This window comes from Carya illinoinensis, chromosome 15 (assembly GCF_018687715.1).
Source record: "Carya illinoinensis cultivar Pawnee chromosome 15, C.illinoinensisPawnee_v1, whole genome shotgun sequence".
NCBI lineage: Eukaryota > Viridiplantae > Streptophyta > Magnoliopsida > Fagales > Juglandaceae > Carya > Carya illinoinensis.
Window position 1 is genome coordinate 5753060 of NC_056766.1, and position 18088 is coordinate 5771147.

The 18088-nt window shown below is 32.5% G+C and overlaps 1 protein-coding gene across 1 annotated transcript; it reads right to left on the bottom strand.

Moving 5' to 3' along the window:
* Window positions 1-534: 534 nt before the first annotated feature.
* LOC122296585 (amino acid permease 3-like) lies at window positions 535-8102 on the bottom strand. Its single transcript, XM_043106388.1, has 8 exons — window positions 7901-8102; window positions 7722-7822; window positions 3240-3351; window positions 2870-3100; window positions 2136-2229; window positions 1820-2034; window positions 1357-1490; window positions 535-1250 (listed from the first exon to the last, which is right to left on the bottom strand). Exons 1-8 carry the CDS (start codon window positions 8100-8102, stop codon window positions 597-599), a joined length of 1743 nt encoding a protein of 580 aa, XP_042962322.1. The 3' UTR covers window positions 535-596.
* Window positions 8103-18088: the final 9986 nt, after the last annotated feature.

The following is an 18088-nucleotide window of genomic DNA, read 5'->3' on the forward strand; positions in this document are numbered from 1 at the left end:
AATGAATTACTTGCGATATTGAAGCGCACTAGCAAATATTTAAGAGTCTTAATTCTATGCTTGTATGTATTTTTGTACTTATGTTTATATGTATGCATGCATGTATGTATGTTTGTATGTATGCATGTATGCGTATTCTATTACCACAATATTCGAGATGCATTAATCCAAAATAATACTCATAATAATTAAACGTACGTATATACGAATTAATCATATATAAATAATAAATATATACAGAGCCCTATGTATACATTAATTATTTTCCCAAAAGAATTAAACCTTTATTTAACAATAATATTAACAATCTTGTTTAATTTATGAGTGGCAGATCTACAGTTACATATGGGGGATTCTGATAGTACAAAATATATAATTGTTTTTTGCTTTTTTTTCATATATTTTTTAATGATTTTAAATATTAAAAAAAAAAAAGCCACAACAATATCATTACAAAATATTTTCTTAATAACTAAGTAAAAAAAAAAAACCCACAATCGGGATCCACCGTTTTTGGCTTTAGCTTCTCTCTTAATTTATAGCTAGAATCGTACGCTCATCGATGAAATATTGAACTTGTTGATCTACCTAGCTAGCTAGAAATTGGGCTTGAATGGATAATACTTAGGCTCAATACTAAAAAGATCAACACTAGAGGCAGCAGCTGTCGCTATGGTAACGATGAGGCACCCGAGACTAAGGATTTGAAGGCAAATCCATCTTTTGCTCCATTTTGGTATCTTCTTTTGCACTATATACATCTCCACCGGGAAGTAAACTGCGATAGGCCAAAAGGACAAAATCTGTATGAGTTTAAGCAGGTCGAGGTAGAGTGCTAGAAACATTGATAGCACAGTAGTTGTGATCACGAAAACTGTCCTCCAAACCAGTCGGAAGAGGTTGAGTTTGTAGGGACCAAAATGCCTGCAGCCTGTCGGGATTTTAATGTCTTTGGTGATGAATTCATTATCCGGGAATCTGTTTGCTAGGGTTTCCTCAGCCATGCCGAAAATGGGTTGCAAATAGATTTGGTAGCCTCCAGCATATTGGATTACAATGGCAGCACTTGCTATGTTAAGCAGCCAATATGGTTTATAGAAGGCATAAAGGAGGAATACAGGGGAGTTATTTCCAAAAGCAGCAAAACCCATGCAGCCGTAAAGCATCGAGACGAAGGTTGTGAGTGTAAGGCCACGTCGAATGGCACTTCTCATTGTCTCGACTTCTGATGGTGGGGATTCAACTGTGTCCTGATTTACATGATTTGGTTAATTAGTTTATCAACATCATGATATGAATCATGCGTGCCAAAAAACGAAGCTATGAATTCATATATTTTTGACATGCGATATATACCTCGATTTCAATAAGGACGGCTGAGGAATCGTATAATTGAGCTATATTCCCTATTGCTCGGAAGATGTTCAACATCTTTTGGGCTCGAGTCATAGTGCCGATTGAGTGGTCAGTATAGTATATCCCGTTCACACCTGACAAGATGAATATGCCGTATTTTAGCAAAAGATGGTGAGAGAATTATCTAGCATGCAAGCTAGCTGATCTTTATGCAAGCTTAATAGGCCTGCCGAGTGTGAGCTAGCCTTGTACAAGTACATGCAGGTCCAGTAAAATCTCAGTTTCTCCGCTTTTTTATCCAATTTCAAATCAAACTCAACCCAAACCAATTACAAACCAGTTCGACCAAATTATTTTATTATGTGAACGAGTGAATGCACTGTTTTTACACTGTCAATAATGTTCATTTTTAACATGATAATCAAAAGTAGAAAGACATTATATGAAGTATATATGTGTGTACCTGCTAGTTTAGCGATAACAAGGCCAAGACCAATTCCTGAATAAAATAGGAACATCATAAGACGTAGAATGGAGAAACTGCGCAGCTGAGAAAACTTGGGAATTTGAGAGAAAATTATTTGGGCAACGGCGAAAGCAATGAAGTATGGCATGGAATTAACATAGCATGCATCATCACTAGCTGCGTTTCCACATTTAGAGAACCGTTCGATATCCCTGTTAATCATAAATTAAAGAAAGAACAACAACCCAAATCATCTTAATTCCAGATGATAATTAAGATGTACACATGATTTCAAACTTAACTAGATACGTACCTCATCATTAGGGAAGCAAATACAGTGTACCCGCTGGCTTGTACAAGAAGGTTCACGTACTGAATCACCCAACATGTCTTGACCTTTGCTCCATCTAGAAAGTAAATTATAAAAAACCATGAAAAGAGAGAGAGAAAAAATAGAGAGAATTCGGACTTCAAGATCAATGCTGCAATTGACAATCCATGCATGAACTTTGTTAATTTGTGTTATAATATTGTTTCATTGGATTTTTAGAGTCTAGTTTATTCTTGTGTCAGCCAGATTTGGTGACTAAACTCGATGATCAAGACTCGTTATGGATTTTTGGTAGAGTTTCAATGAGGTTTAGGCCATGGAGCACACGCTTGGGCCTATCGAGATAGGTTGCCCGATATTCAAGCTAAACTGAGTGAAGTTTAGGCAGCGCGAGCCAAGAAGTGTAAAATTAAGATTTTCACTATACAATCATATAAATATAAATATATATATATATATATCTATTACGAACAATGTATTTAACCCTAAATAGTATTTTGTCATTTTTTAAAAGAATAAAATCCTCTGCAACTCTATGGATAACGTAGCCATGATAGCGAGTCACGTCAATCTTTGTGTTGTGTGATTAATTTTTTTTATTTTTTTACTTTATTTTCTTACGTACATTGTTTTCACAATATACATTAGAATATTACCATATATTCATTCTAAGTATGGTAATGTTCTAACAATTAGGATGAAAAAAAATTACGCACCCAAATGTGATCGAATGGCATCCATATAAGTATGGTTTCTCTTGGCAGTGACAGGTGAACGATAGCAGGCGCAGAGCAACGCGGAAGTGCAGTAAGTCACGAGGGAGAAGAAGATGATCACAGCCGGACCAGCAACCCATCCAAGTTGTGCAACGCTCCATGCCAAGGACAGATCAAACGCTGGGCCAGCCACAGCCGTTGTTATGGAAACACTTGCACTCCAAACCGTCCCTGCGAGTTCGAAAACTTATATATATGTATATATAAAAAGCAAAAACATTCTCTGCATGGACCTGTTTGAACCTGCACAATCCAACCCATGACAGAAAAGATTATTTCGAACAGCGGCCCGCATGCCTGCCTTAATTACCTGCTCGCTTCGGGCGGCCATCTTCGTCAAAGCACTCAGAGGTGCGGCTGCCTCGTGGGAGCAAATCGTGGTCGGAAAGCATCTGGTTATTTGTGTGCTGCATCTCTGTGCACTGCGTATATGGTATGCAAAAGATCACAGAATTCAAACAAGATCAGTGTAAAAGTAGTTCGAGAAATTGGAAAACAAAGAAAATTATGTTTCTTTCAACAGACCTAATTAATATTTATTAAGCTGGCTGATGCTTAGATTGAATTCAAACAGGATTTCCAAGAAATTAATGGGGAAACGAAAGTAGAGTTTCTTTAAACGTAGCTAAGTTGGCTGAAGCTAATGAATGAGATTAATGAATGAATGAAACTTCTCCTGATCTCACTCTCAGAAATCTAAAGATCGATCTAGATTCAGAAGCATTTCAGTGGCCGTCTTGAGATAAGGTGGCATAGGTTGCGCTTCAAAGATCAGAGTTACTATATATATATATTTGTTCCTGATCGAGGGAGTCATGTGTGCCTGCAGGATCGAGGTCAGTCTCGTACGTTTGAAAGCTGATCAGTTATATAATAACTAGCCGAAATTCGAAAGGGGGTTTAGAAATTAGAACCAAAGTATGCTTTGTTAGGTAACATCGATGGTGACAGTCAAAGACACAAAACTACAGTAATACAAACAATATCATCAATATCCTTCTGACAAAAAGATGCTACACATTAATTTGGTAAAAATACATATATAAATTAACATTACTTATATCATATATTAAATTTATTTTAATTTAAATATTTAGATAAAATCATTGTAATTTATTAACCTATTAGATAAAAATAAATTTATTAATTTATTTTTATAAAATCATTGTAACACTTCTTTTCTGAAAATTAATTATCTCTATCATTGTGGCAAAAATAAATAATTTAAAAGTAATATTTAATTTTGAATTCAATAATTACTTGTTTTAATTTAAAATAGTAATTAAGTACTTTATGATGACAATTATAAATATATATATTACCTCTCTGCGTCCAAAATTAGATGTTAATTATTCTAAATGAAATGCATATGCTATATTCACAAAACTACTCTAATAAAAGTTAATTATAAACAAAATTAAGTAGCTTAATGCGATATGTCAATTTTATGTTATAAAAAAATTTATATTTTAAAATCTAATTATTTGACTAATTCCATTTTCATAAAATTTATTTAGTACCAAAGCACCTATCTTAAGAATTAAATTAACCTGTGCCGCCGAGAGAGAGAGAGAGAGAGAGAGAGAGAGAGAGAGAGAGAGAGAGAGAGAGAGAGAGAGAGAAGTGTCTTTTGCTGTTTGTGGAATTAATGGATAAGGTCACAATCGTTATTTCCTCTTTGGCTGTTTCGCTGCACTAGCATGCATGGCATCATGTGTCTCACGTGCGGCCATTAACGGAGAATATGGTCGATTCTTCTGGAAAAAGAAATGTGAATTAGAAAAGAGAAATCTTAAACATTTGTTTGAAGATGGTAGCATGAGAATTTTGTTGAAGATCTAAATATGGACATTGATAAAGAATTTGAATTATATGTGTCAAATTTCACACTTTATTTATAAGGATTGAAAATTACAGAAAAAAATATTAATTTTTGTTTAATCCCTAATCATCAACGGGATACTATTGAGAAATAAGTTGAGTCGTATTTGCTTGACTGGAGGCATTGCTAGAATATTTGCTGAAATTGTTGATAATACAATTACAAATGATACTGCAATTTAATATTAAAAACTATTTTTGATAAAGAATGTGTTGGGGATAAATATATACACATAAGATGTTATACTTATATATTGAATCTTATTGTGAATGAAAGTTTGAATGAGTGCAATGACGTTATCACAATAGTTAGAAATGTAATTAGATATGTGGGATCATCCCACAAGATTAAACAATTTTAAGAGATATGCAGAAAAAGAAAAAATTGATTGTAAAAAAATGTTTTCTTGATGTACATACACGATGAAACTCAACCTATATAATATTGGAGTATAACATTCAACTATATGAATCAATTCGAATCCGACCTGTTAAGTTAAATGTGTCAAATTTTCAAATCATAATCCAATCCATTTAAATAATGAGTATTTTACCGGTTTTGACATTTTAATTATTAATTAGAAATAGGTAAACACGATATAACTCATTTTAACCTATTTCATGTAAATGAGACTTTGAACTAATACGCATAATTTATTTAACCTGATTAATATAATTTTACATAAAAGTTAAAATTAATATTTATTAATAGCCACAATATTTACAAAAAAATAAGACTAACTGATAACAAAAAAAAATCAATATTTTTCAAGTTTTAACCTATAATAAAACAAACATTAAAAACCCAACTATAAAAATATGAGCATAGATCCATATTTACAATCCCAATAATAAAAACATAAACATATTGAAAATATCAATATTACAACTCAATAATAATAATACTGTAATTCTGAAATAAAACTTAAACGGATTATTGCGGATTGATTTCGGGTTAAGCAGGTTGACTCATTATTGATCTGTTTATTAATAATATCTTAACAAGTCAACTCGCTTTGACCCGATTCCATTTATATTAAACAATATGTTAATTTCGTGTTATATTTGTGTCAGATTCTCGGGTCGTGTCACTTGTGACCACCTCTACCCAAAAAATTTAGATGATGAGAAGATCTAGATTTATATATTTAACTTCTATAGTAACACTTTCCTCGCATGTGACTTAAATTGATAAGAATATATAAATTTATATATTTAAATAACATCTTAATACTCCTTTAACGTGTATGCTAGACTCTTTTTAATATGTGAGCCAATATATACATAAAATATTAAATTAAATAAGATAGTATGTAGAACTAGGATTCGAACTCAAGACGATCTAATCTAATACCATATTAAATTGTCACTTGTAACAAACATTTACAATAGATGAATTTATATATTTGAATTATATCTTAGCAAAGAAGTTGTTGGTGTAAATTTTAAAGGTAGGTTTAAACTTTTGAAGAGGGAAAAACACCGGCAACAGATTATGACTACAAAAAGAAGAAAAAAATTATTCTCACTCTTTTTATTATTATCCTCTCGTCAATTTATAATGTGATATTAAAATTTTAAATGATAAATTTATAAATAAAATATAATTAAATAATTTTTAATTATTTAATATTATATTATAAAATAATAAAAAAATGATAAAAGAAATAGATTATGCAGCATTACTTTATTACGATATGTGAATGGAGATTCAACAAAGGTCAAGTCTACGCTCACCTTCAAAAATCAAAAGACACTCCAACTTACGTCCAATCAACCTGAAAGACACTGGGTTAGTTATTTTCGGCAACCCCGAAAAAGAGAAGCCAGGCGCTGGTCGCACAGCCTACAACAATTAAAGTAATTCAACCCAACTATGAATGGGAATCGCCGTTCTCTTTTGTTGTCATTCCAGATCATGATACCCAATAACATGAACATGCTACGTAAAGTTAAAAGACAAAAGAATTTTATTACATATAAATAAAATTAAGTATTAATTTGTATATTAATATTCATTCTTTTAAATTTAAAATTTAAATTAATATTTTTTTAATAAAATTTATTTTTTAATTAATTATAATAAATTAATACACATATTAATATATAATTATATTTATAGCTAAATTTTTTCATAGATGATCGCGGCAAAGTGACAACACGATTTCATGCAAGTCATGATTATCTTATTTTTCTTTCATATTGTGCCTTCCTAATTAGTTTTTTTTAAAAGTAGGACTTATTTGGATAACGAAGTATTCTTCTATATTTTAAAAATATTTAAAAATAAGTTTTAAAAATATTTCTCAAATATAAATATTTTTTAATTTTTTAATTTTAATTTTTTTCATTTAATCATTATCAAAATATAAAATTCAATACAATTTTTTTAAATTTTTAAACAAAACATAAAAAATATTAATTTTTTTAAAAAAATTTAAAATAAAAATAATATTAAAAATTTATATTCAAATAATTTGTTAACTTTATAACATTTTTATTCAACTTTTTCTCTCCCATTTTTCAAAATTCAATAAAACATCTTAATTCAAGTCATTTTATTACTATTCATAAAATATTTTATTACTATTTATATAATTCTAAAATATTTTAAATATCCAAATGAGCTTTTAATGAATTTAAGTAAAAACTTCTAAAATGCTATATTTATTTTTATTCTGTTTCTCAAATTATCTCTGATGGGATGCATGTGAGAGATATGATCTATTAATGTCTATTAATTTCAAGTGATATCTATTAATATTATTTTTGTGTATTTTTTGTGTATATATTTTATTAATGTGATTGACTATATTAATTTTTTTAATATTTAATATTTTTAAAATGAATGAATTTTTATTAATCATGAAAAAACAATACAACTCTTGTCACTTAAAATAACAGATGAGACCTCACATGGACCATCCTCAAGCCAAACAACTTCCGAATTTAAATTCTTTGCTAATTGTGCAACAACATGTGTTGCTTTATTCCCATCACTTTTAACAAACACTACACTCCAATATGGTTGCCTTTATAACAAATACTGAATGTCCTCCATTAAGTGACATGTCCAAAAACAATTGTTACCTTTAGCTTGAATATTATCAACTACCATTTTTGCATCTCCTTCAAAAATAACATGACAGATCCCCAATTCTTGACAAAGCTTCATAGCTTGAAGTAATGCATAGCATTCAGCTTGTAACACCGATGAGACTTGTGCTCTGGGAGTAGCCAGAATAACTTCTGCTTCACCACATTTATTCCTGATTACAACCCCAATTCTCATACGGTTACTTACTGCAGTATAGGCTACATCAAAATTTATTTTGCAAAAAGGTTCCAATTGTGGCTTCCAACAGATTCTCTCTTATGGTATTGCCCCTTCTGATAGCCCCGAATGGGTCTTTTGCCTTTCCCTCATTACCTCTTCAAAAAGGTCAACCTCATCTATAGCATACTTATAGGTAAAAGTTGGATTTACAAACCTTTGGTCAAACACCCAAAGATTTCTACGAATCCATAACTTATGAAACACTACCACCACATACTCCAGCTGGTGAACCTCCAATTTTTGCAACAAATCCAGCTATAGTACAGCTAGATCTTCATACTCTGAGCTCCACTTCTTGCATATACTAGCCGAGTCCCCCCAAACATCTACTGCAGCAGGGCATGTCCATAGAACATGCAAAATAGTTTCCTCATATATGTTGCACACAGGACAACAACTATCTTCAACAATTCTCTTATTATGAAGCTGGCTCTTTGTTGGTAGGATGCCCTGTAGTGCCTTCTAGAAAAAATTGCTTCACTTTACCATGAATCTGTAACTGCCAAAACTTCCTCCACTACATAACATCAGTAGAAGCATTGGAAGATTTCCTTGTGGCTTGTCTCTGCAATTCTAGATCCTCAAAGTAAGCACTTTTGACAGTAAAAACCCCTTTTGGAGATTTCACCCATATGAGACTATCTCCAACCTCCCAGCAGTTTAGTGGTAAACTGAAGATTAGCTAAACATCCTCCATATTGAAAACTGTATCCACCACATCAGTCTTCCATGTACATGTTTCTTTGTTGATCAAATCTGCAACCTTAGCATTGTAGTCAAGAGAGCTCATAGGAGTTTGTACCTTATAAGTAGAGGGTCGAGACAACCATTTATCATGCCAAATACTAATATTTTCTCCATTTCCTACCCTCTAAACAGCACCTGCCTTAACAAAGTCCAATGAAGACCATAAGCTTCTTCAAATATGTGATGGAGAAAGACCCACCTTGGACTCAAGTATATGACAGGTTTTAAAATACTTGTGTTTAAAGATCTGAGCCACTAGAGAGGAAGGCTCTTTCAACAACCTCCAAACCTGCTTGGCTAACAAAACCTTGTTAAAACTGATTAGGTCTCTAAAACTAAGTTCTCCCTTGTTCTTCACCTATCCAAGTTTCTCCCATCTTAACCAATGAACGCCTTTTACATCTTTGTTATTCTTCCACCAGAATTGAGATATCATAGCCTCTATTTCTTTTAACAAGCCAAATGGCAGCTTAAAGACACTCATAGTGTAAGTTGGAATTGCTTGAAGTACACTTTTAATCAAAATTTCTTTACCAGTCTCGACAAAAATACATATTTTCAGCCTGTAATTCTTCTCCAATTAAATCTTCTCCTTCAGACCACAAAAAGTGTTGTATTTTGATCTTCTCACAATAGTAGGTAGGCCCAAATACTTATTGTAATTCCCACACAACATCCCATGAGAAGACTGGATGATTAGTCGCTGAGCACTAGGATGAGAATTCTTGCTGAACAATATGGATGCTTTCTGTTTATTAAGAACTGACCTGAGGCACACTCATATTTCCACAAGATCTGCTCCACCTTCACCCATTCTTCTTGTTTTGCTCTGCAAAATATGACACAATCATCTGCAAAGAGAAAATGGTTTGTGACGCCCCCAAATTCCATTTGGGATCGGACGGACATTTAAAGCGTCGAGACATGCAACACAAGGTTACCTGCCCTCGTTCATGACATATAAGATGCAATGTTCCTAACATGCATCTAACAATATGCAATATTCGCAGTGGATAAATTTTTTTTTCTTTAGCAATACTATGCACCAAATTGAAAATATCCCAAATACTTAAAACATACTTCATACATAAAAACCCATTGAACAACTAAGATCATAACACTAGTCCAAAATGGTTATGATTTAAAAAGTACTAGAGATGCAACTCAATCGTACAAGTAGTAATTTACGTTAATTACTATATTAACATTGATGTCGCACCGTCGCTTAGTCAACTATATCTAGTTGATCAGCTCCTGATTCTTCTTCAGGTCCTGTAACAAAATCTACCATTCGGGGGGAATGGTAGTTGGGACTACCAAAGTGAGATTTGATTACAAATCTCAGTAAGTTAACAAAAAAACTTCCACACAAGCTAATGATGCATGGATGACAGTAAAAGCATAAATGTATAATCAAATTCATAAGTAATTAAAGCATAACTTAGCGTACAAAATAGCATAATTGACATAACTTAAATTGAAACATGAACTGAACTTGACTTGACATGAACTTGATCTGAAACTTGACTTAGCATGAACTTGCTCTAAAACTTGAATTAACATGAACATGATATGAAACTTAACTTATCATGAACTTGTTTTGAAACTTGACTTAACATGAACGTGATTTGAAACTTGACTTATCATGAACTTGTTCTGAAACTTGACTTAACATGAAAAATGCATACTCTACAGTTGTTGTGGCTCCATGTATTCTACGTGTAAATACATACTCCACAGTTGTTGTGGCCCCATGTATTCTACACAAACTTGACTTAACATGAAAAATACATACTCTACAGTTGTTGTGGCCCCATATATTCTACGTGTAAATACATACTCCATAGTTGTTGTGGCCCCAGGTATTCTACGGAAACTTATTCTTATTCTTTAACTGCTTAAATACATACTCCACAGTTGTTGTGGCCCCATGTATTCTACGTGTCACAATTTTTGTATCTCACGTAGTGTATGCATCACAATTATTGTGATCCTATACATAAGTAATCAAGATGAAACGTGATTGGAATATGAAAAGACTGAAGCCCTGACGTAACATAACGTGACTTGAACATAACTTGAAAGACATGACCAACTTGAGATAGAAACATTTCGTAACATGGCATAACATATAATAGACAATATATTTAACATGACATACTTGTAATGTACAGTAATACATGACAGAATATATTATGTAATAGATAAAAATTGATGACAGAATAAATTTTGTATAATAGATAATTACGTCATAACTTGGCATGGTATGACATATATGATAACATACATACATACACTGTAGTTCCTTTACTTAGCACACATACACAGTAGACTGCTAGTAAGTTAAAAGCTAACTTACCTCGATCTATGCGTTTCTTATAAAACTTCAAGTGCGATCACGAGGAACTGTAATTAGTGATTCTAAAAGTTAGAACTAAATCATTAATAATTTGAAATATAGAAAATACTAACTTAAAGAGTAAAATTTTCATTTTACTCTCTACATGTGGGATAATGACCGTTTTACCCATAACTTAAGGATTTTTCATACTAACTCCAAAAGTTTCCATAATTTACATTCATCATATAAATTTTATCCTAAACTTAAATATCAATTCAGAAAAATTTAAAATAAAACACAACTATGAAAAACACATTATGGCCGAAACCTCCATAGGCCATTTCCCTTGATTTTTGTTGCAATCCCTTTCAACTTCAAAACTCATGCTTAAACCAAAATTTTGCAACAAACATATTCCAATCCTAAGTTCAAAACCATACTTAAAACATCTATTTAGAAAAAAACTAATAATCAACACCAAACTTTTTTGTAAAAAGATCCAAGCACTTGAATCACAAGTTTTGACCTTAAATCAAAACATCTCCAAGAATTTCAAAAAATCAAATCTTGCTTCTAACATATTCATAATATCATCCTAACATTAACCATTCTTTAAATCATTAAACTAAAGTTACCAAAATCACAAAATAACATTTAGAGTTTTTGGTTTTACACTTAATCCAAAAATAGAAACTTTTTCCTCAACTAGTTTTGATAAATCTCTTGATCTATGACTTATAAATATATGATCTTCAAACCAAACAATCACATGGTTTACAAAGATGTCCTAAAACATATATAAGCTTCTAATTCAAGATCACATGGTTAGAAATGAACCAAAACATAAATTTAATCAAGAATATCGACACTTTGGCTTATCTGAATATCTCTTTGCATAAAATTTCATATCTTTGAAACTAACATCAAATATCTTCAAAATAATAATATAACATGTATATAAGATGCTTAGGATCTTCCAATAAAATTATTAAAGTCATTAGAATAGGTTTAGACCACCAAAGAGTTAAACTTTCTCAAAACAGAAACTGTTTTTCTTCTTCCAGTTTCTAAGTTTCTAAATCTAAGAAAATCTTTCATCAAAACCTTTAATCATGCAAAAATCTTCAACCAATAGTCACATATACATGTTAACAATACTCCATAAAAATTTCGGACCAATATCTATCCATTAGCTTGGTCAAAAACTCCAAACTATAATATATTCTCTAGTTTATCTTCCAGAATGACCTTTTTATAGTTTATATAATATTTGACTGACAAAATGATCTTCAAATAGGGCAAATAAGATATCCATGTAAACTAGACTAAAAAAGGAACAACTTATATGGAGGAGACTTTATGATAAAACACTTACAAAAGCTTCAAAATGGGCATGCAAAAGAACTCCTAAAAGCTATCCGAGAGAGAGTGTTTGATATTCTTTTAATAGAAAGTATAAATGAAAATAATTTCATGGGGAGAGGTGGCTAAAGATACTTATGGATGAGATATGGAAGAGATGAGGCTGGAGTGAGAGTTAAGTGTAGGACTCTCTTACCCGGAGTAAGAGAGGAGTGTAGGACTCTCTTACCTAATAATATCTACAAAAATCAATTCAAGATATTTTTACCCAATAATATCTACAAAATTAGCTTAAAATATTTTTATCTAATAATATCCACAAAATTAGTTTAAAATATTTTTATCTAATAATATCTACAGTTTTGAACAGACGTTTTGTCCGAAAATATGAAAAAATGTTATTACGCCATAAGACCTTAAATAACATTCCGAGTCTAATGGCACAAACCATAATACATTTTGACACTTCTAACTATCTCCAATAATCAAAAACACACTTCTGATATTATAATAAATAATAACACTAACTATGTAGTTAGACAAAAACCTATACGATTAATGGATTCGTGAAAACTTATGGAGTCTTCAAGAGGTTCCTAAAGTTAATAGAAATTTCACAATTGAATTTCTAGCGGACTGTTACATGGTTAATTCTCATACCACCTCTTGAAGCTGATACTCCCCTTATACTTCCATTTTTCTCAGCTTGCTGAAATAAAGCACTCAATCCTTCTGCACAAATGAGGAATAAATATGGTGATAGGGGATCACCTTGGCGTAATCCTCTTGAGGGTATGATATTGTCTCTTGGTATCCCATTGACTTTAACAGAATAACTGGTAGTTTTAACACAAGTCATAATTAGATTGGTCCATCTACTACCAAATCCCGGTTTCAGCAACATAGCTTCTAAATACTCTCGTTCTACCCTATCATAAGCTTTAGACATATCAAACTTAATTGCCATACTTCCCAATCTACCTTTCTGTCTTGATAGCATTGTATGTAAAAGTTCATAAGCAACCAATATATTATCTGTTATCAACCCACCAGGAATAAATGCACTCTGATTCCAAGATATGATATGTGATAGCACCTCCTTCATTCTATTGGCCAGTACTTTTGAGATTAAATTATACAAAACATTACATAAGTTAATAGGTCTAAACTCATGCATAGTTGTAGGAGAATGTACCTTAGGAACCAAAGCAATGTGCGTATAATTTAAACCATTAGGCATGTTACCACTCTTGATAAACTCCAGCACTGAGCTTGACACCTCATCTCCCACCACTTCCCAATGATCTTGAAAAAATCCAGCACTAAATCCATATTGTCCAAGGGCTTTAAAAGGGGACATTTGTTTTAAAGCAAGCTCCACTTCTTCTCTACAGAATTCCTTTTCCAGCTTTACTCTCTTATCATTAGAGATCATATGTTTCACACCCCCTACACATTGCTCAATCTGCTCCTTGGAATGATTGGTAGACAAATAAGTCATAGATAAATGGTGCCAAAAACCATGTGTAATGTCTTTTTGCTCTGTTAATAACACATCATTCGTGTCACGGATTTGCTTGATAGAATTTGTCTTCCTTCTTTGAGTAACACATGCATGATAATAACTTGTATTTATGTCCCCTTTCTCTAACCAGTGCTTTTTTGCTCTTTGTTTTCACTTTAGATTTTCTTGTTCCAATAAGTAATTCAGTTCTATTTGTAACTGTTTCTGAGCCCTCACATTTTCTGCCTTTTAATCTTTTTGTAATAAGGAAATAGCTGTTGTTTTTGTTTTGATAGCCTTCAGTCTGTCCTTCTCTAGAGTTCTACTCCACCTTTTAAGCCCCTTACTACATTGTACTAGCTGAGCTTGTACTACTGCTAGTTGGTTCCTTTCACCAGTATTCTTCCTCCATTCATATGCCACTACTCCACTACAGCCCTCTTCTCGACTCCACCCTACTTCATATTTAAAATTGCAAGGAACAAAGTGTGTTACTTGATTAGCAAAAAAGTGAAGCACAATTGGTCTGTGATCTGAACATACTGCAGTAAGTGTGTCCACCTGAAAGTAGCTATAAGAATCCACCCACATTTTATTTGCCAACACTCGATCCAGCCTCTCTTTAGTAAAAGAGGCATCTTCATGTCTATTAGACCAAGTAAATTTATCCACTCTCCAACCTAAATCGAAAAGGGAACCCTTTGATAAAACCTGTCTAAAGCTCTGCATCTGTTTCTCAGCTCTTGGTCTTCCACCCACCTTTTCATCATTTGTCAATATCTTATTGTAATCACCAATTATACACCACCCTAAATGCACTGGTTTAAAGGAATTCAGCAAATCAAATCCCCTTCATTATACACCACCCTAAGAATTAAGCCCCCACTCCTACCTATGGCATCAACAACAATGTGCCCATCATACTTCATTTTTGTTAGCAACCCATTGGGCCCTTTTATTGCACATCTTGGTTTCCATTAGAAAAACCAAGTCAGGAACTTTGGCCTTAATCTGAAGACTAAGGCTTTGAACTGTTCGAGGGTTCCCAAGCCCCCGACAGTTCCAGCTTGATATTTTCACAATGCTTGGCGTGTCTAGATCTCAGCCGCCGCCAATTCTTCAACAAAACCATAACCATGTTTCCCTTTCTTGTGTACTGTCAGGTCAGCAAGGATGTCCTCTTCCTCATCTACTAGCCTTTTCTGCCTAGACATAGAAGCTTGTCCCAAGGCTTGCACCCCTTTGATCCGAGCCCTTCTCTTCCATTTTTGCAATCCCTTCGAACCATGTTGTATCTGTGACGTACTCTTCACAGCTTCCTATTGTAAAGTTGGCTCTAAAATTTGTTCTGTAATCATAAAAGACTGTGATGGTGGGTGACAATGTTGGCCTTTCATCAAGCCCAAGCCTCATCATAGACTCACTCAATGAGTCAGGCCAAGCAGAGATTGAGTAATCACCAATAGGATTGTTATTTGTTCGAGTGGTAGTTATTTTTAAAGTTGGTAAGACTTCCACAGCTGAAAACTTCTCAGCAGCATCATTTGAATTCAAATTCCCACTCAGCTGAGTAACACAGCCGTCATCTTCGCTTTCTACTCCACCAATCTGATTAACCACCTTTTGAAATCCACCAATCTCTATATCAGTTGAACTGCCTCCTCCATCGTCAGTTGCCACCGACACAGGTACCACTTCCGGCAATCGCTCCTTATCACAGCTACACCTACCACTCCAAACCCCTCCTTCCCCTCGATACCCTGAGACGTCAGTCTTCTTCCCATCAAATTTTTCAGCACCATCAGCAAATGGGGATCTTTTTTGAAACCCTGTGTCTACTCGTAGCCACGTACCATATTGCATGGCATCTTCCTCATCTTTCTCTTTGTGTGCACTCCCTTTTTGGCACCCAGAAACTGCATGCAATAACCAGCCGCACTGGAAGCACAGCTTTGGCAATTTCTCATATTTAAAATCCACCCATAGTTTTCTACCAAATGAATTAATAAAGCGACCACGTGCAATAGGTTTTTGCAGTGATAATTCAATCTTCACTCTGAGATATTTACCCCACCCCACTCTATCATCTTTGGTATCAGCATCAATGATAGAGCCAACTGAATTGGCAATTAACAAACCATAATCTCTTGTCATCTGATTAAATGGCAAGTTATGAATCTGCAGCCAAAAGACCTTAGAAACAAACTGTATTTGAGATGGTTGCATAACGCCATCATACAACCTTAACGCAAATAATGCATTATCAAATAGCCAAGGTCTTCCACCAAGAATTCTATCCTTATCAACATGAGTAGCAAAAGTCAGCACAAAAGTATTTGGTGCAACTTCCTGGAATTCTACTTTCCTACTAATACGCCATATTCACTCCATAGCATTGGCTATAATTTCCTTCCCAACTGCACGTTTAGAACAGACTTTCCCAATTAAGCTTCTTTGTCCCTTCCGCTGAACATCCTCGCTATCCCTTCCAGAGAAATCTATAACTGCCTTCTCATCCGCAGACAATCTCAACTTTTTCCATCTCACTTCTAACTCCTCCATGATCACCCTAACAAGAGCACCTCAAACACTCTAAAACACAACTCCTCCTCTGAGAACACACTACAAAATGCACCTCACTCACACGAACAAACTCAACTTCTCCTCTGAGATCACCTAGGTCTCTAGGAGATACAGAGAGAAGACAAAAGAAAGAGTTTTTTCCCTACTTTCTTCTCTTTTTTTTTTTAATATTTAATTAATTATATTAATAAAATATATAAAAACATATGTAAAAATAACTTTATGCACAATTTCTAAAAACATTTGCCTTTTGCAGTTTTGCATTTTCCTGGCTTTTTGCACTTTTTCCGACAACGATTATGACAACAGCTAATCGTTGGATAAAGTGAACACATTTTATCAATCTTTTTGACTACCCTAATATTAATTCGTTATATTAGATTTATGTTAATCTAATTTATTATATAAAATTATGTGAATTTGTCAATTTATTTTTATACAAAAATTTTATAATTATATATAGTACTTTTCTGAAAATTAATTATCCCTTTCATTGTGGCAAAAATTAATAATTTAAAAGTAATATTTAATATGCAAATTAATTCTGAATTCAATAATTACTTGTTTTAATTTAAAATAGTAGGTACTTTAGTTTTGGTGACAATTATAAATATATTACCTCCGTCTAAGATTAAATATTAATTATTTTAAATGAAATACATATGCTATATTTGCAAAATAACTCTAATAAAAGTAAATTATATACAAAATTAAGTAGCTTAATATGTCATATTTACTTAATAACAAAAAAAAAATATTTTACAATCTAATTAATTTGATTAAGCCATTTTTATAAAATTTTAAAAAAAATAATATTTACAATCATAAAATATGTAAATGTTGCTGATTTTTTTAAAATAAATAAATACTAAATTTATATAAAAAAATAATTTTTAATAATAAACTATAAATTTTATTTTAAACAAAAAATTATGCAGCGCTTAAAAGTATTACTCAAACTTCTTCAGTATGAAAACACCTTTCTTAAGAATTAAAGCGCGCGTGCTCCGATCTGCCTTTGGAATTAATGGATGAAGCTAGTCGCTATCATTATTTCCTCTTTTGCTCTTTCGATGCACTAGCATGCATGGCATCATGTGTCTCACGTCCTACCATCAATATCGTCAATTCTTCAGAAAAAAAGAAATGTGAATAAGAAAAGGAAAATTTTAAAAGTTTTTTAAAGATAGATGCACTGAAGAGGATTTCGTTGACCAATGATACATAAATATCGGTACATAATTTATATTATTTGTTTCTAATTGCACAAGATTTTATTGATAAAAATTGAAAATTATAAAAAAAAAATTATTAATTTATATTTAATCTCTAATAGTTAAAGAGATACTATTAAGAGATATATTAAGCCATGTTTGCTTGATTAAAATATTGATAGAATATTTA